Source organism: Bremia lactucae, linkage group LG1, assembly GCF_004359215.1.
Source record: "Bremia lactucae strain SF5 linkage group LG1, whole genome shotgun sequence".
Taxonomy (NCBI): Eukaryota; Oomycota; class Peronosporomycetes; order Peronosporales; family Peronosporaceae; genus Bremia; species Bremia lactucae.
In genome coordinates this window covers 1,028,110-1,036,081 of record NC_090610.1, presented here as the reverse complement: position 1 = coordinate 1,036,081, position 7,972 = coordinate 1,028,110, and the positions used below count along the sequence as shown (strand labels likewise).

Here is a 7,972-nt window from a genome sequence, read left to right as displayed (position 1 = left end):
TCTATCTTATCTTGTAACTCTCTTTGATTACTTCTACAGCTGATTAGTCTGCGGAATAAATAGACATAATGGCCTATACCTATTTATGGATAAGAATTCAGGATATTACTATATAAAGTAATATCCTCCAAATATTATCTACCTTTTAGATAATATATTAATTAACAACCTTTAAGTGTTAATTTCATGTAACGATACACCCCGTTACACTTGTACTGAAGCAGTACAAGTCGAAGTGCCCCGTTACAAATTTGGTAGAGAAAAGACCTACGGCTAATCCAATGCTGTAAATGTTTGGAAAAATAAAAATCTCGTAATTATGCCGCTTGAAAGTTATCATAACACGGTCGACCCAAAATCCTAACGCAAAAAATGGCTGCTGTTAAGCTGCTAATTTGTCTGCTCTCGCTGCCTTCTCGAGTTCACGCCAACTTTACGGAGCTGTTGACGATTCACCCGCTACCCGCCATTAACAAGGTGCTTGGAGTCTTTGAATTTTCAGCAAATGAGACCACCGGAATCAATTTCGAATCGCTCTTTCCGAATGCGCTGCGCCAAATACTCCGCAAGCATGATGCCGAGTCAGTGCACTTGACCTTCTCCACCGGTAAATACGTAGACTGGCGTTATGGATCGATGCAGAATATTAGCAATTTCGGTTTTAAGAATGCGCCCTATGGTGCTCGGCTGCACGTGGCACTGCGCGGCGAGTCGAATGCTCAGCAACGCTGGCGAGGCATTACATCGGACCTAGGTGGCATCTTCTCGGCGTCGCTGAATCAAATGGGCGAGACAGTCGTTATCGGCCTTTTACAAGGCTCCACGCCTCACGAATTAGGCGCTTTCCCAATGACCAGTCGTGACCCAAAGCTCGTCTTTCTCCACGGATCGCTTGCACGCGAGGAGCTCTGCACGGAAAACTTGACGCCTTGGCTTAAAATGCTGCCGTGTCGGTCAATCGCTGGAGTCGGATCGCTAATTGACCCTATCAATGCACTGTCAGGAGAATACCTTTCGGTGTCGCTGTTGGCTGAGCAATCATCTCCCAGCACCTGGAGACTTCGACAGCATTTGACGACAGTGCAAAGCCCAAACAAGCATAACAAAGCACGCTGGAGTCTAAGCTCAATATTCCTTTCAAATGACAATCCCAGCACGAGTGTTGTAGCCTGTCCTCTCGCCACGGAGAGCGCAATTCGCACAAAAGGCATGGAATTATCCGAAATGGTGACCACTAATCTTCATGCAAAACCGATTTCACTTACTCAATCGTGGTTTGAAGACTTAAAGCTCGCGAGCGATAGCACTGCCGCCCAGAGTAGCATCAGTGGCCTACAAGATGTGGTGTCGGTGCACCGCTATGTCACTGGATTTGGCCAAGTGCGCGGTGGGATCGCAATTCAGCTTCAAAATAATAATCCCGCATGTGCCATGCGTGTGACGTATCATGATGTTATTCCGTGGTATCTTCGTGTCTACTTTCACACATTTAAAGTAACTGCCAGAGGAAGCAAGCATGCGGGACGAAATTTTATTCAAGAATTTGATTTTGTGCCAGCTGAGCTACGTGGGCGTCCTAATCAGTTTCGCATCGTGGCGCTTCTTCCGGCCAACACTACATTAATATTCTCACTTCAGATGGAAAAAGCGTTTTTGCGCTTGTCGGAACATCCTCCAGATGCCAACCGTGGTTTTGACATTGCCTCGGGTGTAGCAACGTTTAATGTTCAAAAGAATGCGAAGAATTTGGCAATTTGTGGCGAGGATATCGAGTCTCCATCGTTTACCACCACTTTATATACGGAGCCTTTACTCGTATCGCTGCCAACACCTGACTTCAGTATGCCATATAACGTCATTACGATGACCTCGACTATCGTCGCGTTCCTAATAGGGACAATGTTAAATACGCTTCTGCGCAAGGCTCCTCGCATAAAACAATTGATGACAAGTACACCACACGTAATGAAGTGAGCTGAGACATACATGTTTTACAATATTAATTATACACGATGTCGCCCCCGCGTACGTTGTCAAATCCTATCGAATCTATGTTGCCGTATTGACCCTATCAAAAATTCAGACCACGTTTTTTTTGCTCGATTGATGCAAAGTAGTTGTATCTATCGCTGTATGCTTTCCATCTCTATCGGAAGGCGTAGTCCGAGTTGCCGCATAAATTTTGCCGGACTCAATCGCCCCACATGTGAGACAAAAGAAAGCCCACACTGTCCAAAACAGGACAATACGGAATCCGATTCGGTACGTACAAGCAGGATTACATGATCTGCTACTATCGAGACCACTACCACCTTCGTCCGCCTCCGCATTTGGGTCAATAATAAAATTCATGATAAATCCAGGAATGTAGTTTGATGCTGCATACCCAAAAAGGTTATAGCTGGTGTAGGCCACAGAAGAAGCCAGTGGGCGCAACTGAGGGGGAGCCGCTGATATGACGATACCTGAACACGCCGGCAGAATGCTACCTCCGCAAAATAGCATAAGCCATAGAAATAATGCAATGAAAAAGGTGTTGTGCACATATGACACTGGTAATGCCGCAAGGCATCCCGCGCCTCCAAATATCATGCATACCCGCAAAGCTTGCATTTGTTGATATGGGCCAGAGTAGCCCCCGCATTGGTCGATAAGCCAGCCACCGAAAAACACGCCCATGATGGGGCCTGTGCCACTTACTAACAAATACGACAAGTGTATTTCATACGTGGAATCCTCCGTATTGGTCTCTAGATACAGCGTTGTCCAGAACTGTACCCCCGCAACGACAAAAAATAAGCCAGACAACCCCATCACAACGAACACGTAAACTCTGTGCTGCAACAATAGCCACAGATTGCTCCATCTCGACTTCGACTCCTCTTCTTCGTGAACGTCCGTTGACTGAAAACTGGGCTCATTCAATTCGCTGCTATTCTCCGAGGGGCTCGTCAACAAGCGGTCGTCATCATTCGTCGGCGATGTACTTGGAGGCGCACTCGAAACCTCGTCTTCTTCTTCATCTACAATTACAATCGACCGGCGGCTAGTCGAGCGCAATCGAATGTGTTCCCGCGGCACGAAAAAAATTAAAATTGAGAGCGGAAGAATGAGCACAAACTGGGTCAAAAACGGCCAGCGCCAGCAGTAAATGCCGTGGCACAGTCGCATGGCATCGTCGTCAATACCGCTCATAAAGTCAACGCTTGCGTTTGTTTCCGTTGCAGATTTGGATCCGATAGCGTCCATGCCGCTTTGAATAAAAGTTCCTGTCGCTTCTGGCCCGTGTGATGCTAGCCAGATCGTGACGGAACCAGCAAGGTACCCTAACGTGATGCCTACGGGTACAGCGCCTTGCAAATAGCTCATCCAGGTGCCGCGTTTGGCCTTCGGGGCGTAATCGTGCACCCAAAGTGGGGAGTATACGCAGCTAAATGCTTGTGTCAATCCAACGAAACCGCGCAATGAAATGAGCAATGACTTGGAATACCAGGCGGACGTAGGAGTGCATGCGAGGCCAAGAACCGCCAAGTTGTTGGCCACGAGCGAGACGCCAAGCAGCTGGCGGGGGTCGAAGCGACGAAATAAGGTGCTACACCAGGGCGACGCTAGAGAAATGGAGATGTACACAATAGCACCCAACAGTCCCTGCTCCTGCGGACTCAGACGAAATGTGAGCGTAAATTGTTGCAGCAACGACGGCACCGCGCCCGCCTCGAGGTACATAAACACTTGTACGAGCACGAGAAACTTAAAAAGGTAATCCGATGAATCACGGGGAAGCATGGTGGATAATGGCAAAATTGGTGACATAGGAAGTAATTCCACGGTCCCGTAGCCGGCACCGATCGACTGAACACGTGTGGAGCCCATAGCTAGGGGAGTTGGCAAAGCAATCTGATTCCCGTATCAGCCAATCGTGCGTCCTGACTAATTCTCCCCATTTTAAGCCAATCAAAGATTTTTTATCCCTATGGTTTCTCTGATACTTCAGTCGGGATAAACGGCCTTTAAGATGGAATTGCAGAGCATTTAGAAGCAGTGGAGCCGCTTTAAAATGCTATTTATAACCGACTCATTGTCCAACGTAGTTGGCAAAACCCATCGTTTTTTTTTACATGCGCCACGCATTGGCATATGTGAAACGAACTCTTTTTAAACTTTCGAGCTTCAAGTTTAACGCGAGCTACTGCCATACACGAAACGACCTGATCTTTCACAGCGCTAGTTCTCCACTTGATAGATTGCTCTGACCATTGCACTGGCGTTATTTATAACTAAGGCATTGACCGTTGCTTTTATTAAAGTTTGTGACTGCATCGAAATATTCGGGATCAAATGGCCAGCTCTACCCCGAAGGGGCCTGCTTTCTCTTCTCCGGTGAAATCGGTTGGATCCCCATACTTCTCATCATCAAAAGCTCCATTGCCGATAGGCTTTTCCAGTGGTATTGAATCATGCAGTCATTCTGAAAGTTCAGCTCTTATTGTTGTGAGTGATGCAAAGCGCATGCCCCATAATGACAACAACTCGGCTGCTGCTGCAGAATCGGCTCATCAGGGAACATACTCATTTGTCGCAGCAGGAACAAACTTTCAGATCGACGAAAAGTATAAATTTGTCAAGGTCATTGGTCGTGGAGCTTATGGTGTCGTCATGTAAGAAAGTTATGCACCTCGTTCGTTTATCGTTTGGCATCTAATTTTTATACGTCAATAGTTCAGCTGAAAATAGCGAAACACACGAACAAGTGGCTGTGAAGAAAATATCTAAAGCCTTCGAAGACCTCGTGGACGCAAAGCGTATTCTACGCGAGATCAAGCTTTTGCAGCATTTCGATCACGAAAATGTTATCACAATTATGGATTTGCTGCCACCGCCATCCTTAGGTCAATTTGAAGATGTTTACATTATTGCTGATCTCATGGAAACCGACTTGCATCGAATTATCTACTCTAGGCAGCCGCTTACTGATGATCACGTGCAGTACTTTTTGTACCAGATTTTGAGAGCGCTTAAGTACATTCATTCGGCAAATGTGCTCCATCGAGATTTAAAGCCGTCGAACTTGCTATTGAATTCGAATTGTGACTTAAAAATTTGTGATTTTGGTTTATCGCGAGGTGTTGCTCCCGAAGAAGACAATATGGAGCTGACCGAATACGTTGTTACGCGATGGTACCGTGCGCCAGAGATCATGCTTTCCTCAAGAGAATATACAAAGGCAATTGACATTTGGTCCACAGGATGTATATTTGCAGAATTACTCGGTCGCACTCCACTCTTTCCTGGTGACGATTATATTCACCAACTCCAGATCATTTGCGACAAAATTGGATCTCCAAGTGAAGAGGACCTGCAATTTGTTGTCAGTGAAAGGGCAAAACGTTTTATGAAGAATCAACCGATGAGGCCTGGTGTACAATTTTGCAACTTGTTCCCGGAAGCTAAGCCAGAGGCTATCGACTTGTTGCAGCGTATGCTTTTATTTGATCCAGCAAAGCGTATTACAGTTGAGGAAGCTTTGGAGCACCCATATCTGGCATCTCTGCATAATTTGGAAGACGAGCCATTAGCAGATAGCTGCTTCAGCTTCGATTTTGAGAAAGAAGACCTTACCGGACCTCGGCTTAAGGAACTTATTTTGGAGTAGGGTTTTGTCACTGAGTTTTTTAGCATACTTGCTCTAATGCTTTCATGTAATATGTTTACAGAGAAATTTACAAAATTCACCCGATTAAACCAAGCAGCTATAAATCGCTCAAGAATGGGATAAGCAGCCCTCCAACCGAGCAATTGCTAAGTCCAACGTAAGCATTGATGTCCGAGGAATCGGTCATGGTTGTTTAAAGCTGATCGCTATGCTTTTGCTTTATTCATGCTTGTATTAGAATGACGCATTTGCAGAACTGAATATTCAGCATTGAGGAGATGTTTAATATCACAAAAAACAATACTAAAAAACGCAAATTAAACATTTCTCATTGACGACTGTGATAGTTTGTCCAAGACCCGCTTCCTTTGGCGTAAAAGTCCATCGGATATGAACCCTCTTTCCACTGCGTTTGATCCAGGCAGACTTCTGCCTCATAAGCAGTAAGTAATGGCTACAGCATTGCCGATGTACATTAGACATTACAGCATACATTTTAAAGCATAAAAAACGACCTTCGAGAATGCGTAGCCCCAATCAATTGAAAGTCGAGGGCAAGCAATTTGTATCCATGCATCAATATCTTTAAATCTCGCCAGCTGTACAGTTGACAATCAATAACTTAGACTTGTTCAACAATCACAAATTTTAAATGAAACAATGTCTAACGTAATTTGTTACCTTATCAGGAAATAGTTCAGACAGCAAAAGTACAAAATAATTTCTGCCGCTGTACTCTAGTAATTGCTTGATGTGGTCGAGAATTTGTGGATTTCCCTGACGTCCAAGAGTTCCGAGCACAATGCCAAACTTCTTTGCCCCCTTGGCCTGGTCAATTGCAGCGCGACGGACTTCCATCATTTGCGGAAGGTCGTATTTCTCAATCGTAAGCACCTTCGGGTAAGGATCGTAGCGATACGCCACCAAGTCCGGATTCATTATCATAGCTGACTAAAAATCGCATATACAGAAAGTTTTAGGTAATGCAGATGCTTAAGTTAGTTGAACATATTAAAAAAGAACCTCAAGATGAAAGCGCCCGTCAGCAATGAAGACAAGAGCGTCCATTCCGTCAATAACAGGCGAAGTGCAGCCTAGCACCTCTCCAGGCGACAGAGGCTTTACCTGCGGTACGACTAAGATCTTAAAGTAGTCCTTCAATCGAAAAGAAACAAGATGGATCGAGCTACTGAACTGGATTGTCCCCATCAGAGCAAGCTGTGAACAAGCAAATAGTTTTAACGCAAAATGGTAAGCCGAATGCTGCAGAAGCAACCAGTTTTCTAAAAAACCTTGGTCTCCGGTGTAAATGAAAGTTTTATGCAGTCAATGAGCTACACATGTAGGCAAACATCAGATAGCTAGCATGTAAATTAGCAACATATTCATTCAACATACGTGGTCGACGTCAATGGCAATGTCCACAAACACATAGAGCATTTTTATTGACGTGACGTCAATCGGCACGAGACAGCTATGGCCATAGTGAACCATAAAGTCAGCCCCAAGCGCAATCGCACTGAGGTCGTCCACGCAACAGGCACCATAAGTCACCTGCAATGTGTGTTAGGTATTCGTTTTGGGCGGTGTAGCAGGTGGCCGTACATCGCCTAGAATGAGGCTGTCGGCACCCGTAAATTGCTCAATAATGTCTGATATGACGCAAGAATAAAGCAGCAGTCCTTCAGGAAATTGCAGGGCAACACGCTTGCTACCAGCCTGGCGGATGCGCCAGACAGTCTTGCGAATCTCAAAATTATAGTTCCATGGCAGCTGCTCAATAGCCTTGGTTAATTCTTTGTCAATCATAATTTCCTCGGGGATCTGATTAGCTGTTCGCCGCCTCAACGCAGTTGCTGACGCTTTGCGCTTAATTTTCGAGTCAGGTTTGAGTTCGATTAGCTGCTGCGATCCGCACCTGTGTCAATATCATTAAGAAAGATGGAGACCTACCGCAGCTAGCCCACAAGCACGTACTCACTACTCAGGCAGCTTAATTCTCCATATTGACAGCATTCGCTATTGGTAGTAGCTTTACTGCGACCTGAGAAGCGCTGGGGTGTCTTCAATTCGTTTGATTCCATTAATAAATGGTGATTTGTCATGTAGCAGCAATTGTTTAAGGTGGGTTGTATCACACCACGTTACATAAATATTATTTTCTATATTTTATAAAGTTTGACTTTATAGTTCCAATATTACAAAATTTGGTAATATTGACGCAATACGACATTAGTTATGGTGTAACGGGCTAAAGTTGCCCCGATGTTACACAGTCCCCGTTAAGTACACTTGGTGTACTTAAGGGGATGGTCAATT

General features: G+C 45.1%; 4 protein-coding genes across 4 annotated transcripts; 2 read left to right on the top strand and 2 right to left on the bottom strand.

Moving 5' to 3' along the window:
- Positions 1 to 372: 372 nt before the first annotated feature.
- On the top strand, positions 373 to 1,974 carry CCR75_007425 (uncharacterized protein; the record flags this gene model as incomplete). The annotated part of the gene is made up of 1 exon (XM_067965486.1): positions 373 to 1,974. The coding sequence occupies one exon, from the start codon at positions 373 to 375 to the stop codon at positions 1,972 to 1,974; it is 1,602 nt and encodes a 533-aa protein (XP_067822989.1).
- Positions 1,975 to 2,079: 105 nt separating this feature from the next.
- On the bottom strand, positions 2,080 to 3,873 carry CCR75_007426 (uncharacterized protein; the record flags this gene model as incomplete). Its single annotated transcript, XM_067965487.1, has 1 exon — positions 2,080 to 3,873. One exon carries the CDS (start codon positions 3,871 to 3,873, stop codon positions 2,080 to 2,082), a length of 1,794 nt encoding a protein of 597 aa, XP_067822990.1.
- A 192-nt stretch (positions 3,874 to 4,065) lies between these two features.
- Positions 4,066 to 7,737, bottom strand: CCR75_007427 (uncharacterized protein; the record flags this gene model as incomplete). Its single annotated transcript, XM_067965488.1, has 10 exons — positions 4,066 to 4,658; positions 4,720 to 5,649; positions 5,713 to 6,107; positions 6,169 to 6,252; positions 6,335 to 6,604; positions 6,677 to 6,871; positions 6,946 to 6,987; positions 7,052 to 7,207; positions 7,259 to 7,571; positions 7,631 to 7,737. The coding sequence occupies 8 exons, from the start codon at positions 7,735 to 7,737 to the stop codon at positions 5,982 to 5,984; spliced, it is 1,293 nt and encodes a 430-aa protein (XP_067822991.1). The 3' UTR covers positions 4,066 to 4,658; positions 4,720 to 5,649; positions 5,713 to 5,981.
- On the top strand, positions 4,339 to 5,913 carry CCR75_007428 (uncharacterized protein; the record flags this gene model as incomplete). The annotated part of the gene is made up of 4 exons (XM_067965489.1): positions 4,339 to 4,658; positions 4,720 to 5,649; positions 5,715 to 5,810; positions 5,892 to 5,913. The coding sequence occupies 4 exons, from the start codon at positions 4,339 to 4,341 to the stop codon at positions 5,911 to 5,913; spliced, it is 1,368 nt and encodes a 455-aa protein (XP_067822996.1).
- Positions 7,738 to 7,972: the final 235 nt, after the last annotated feature.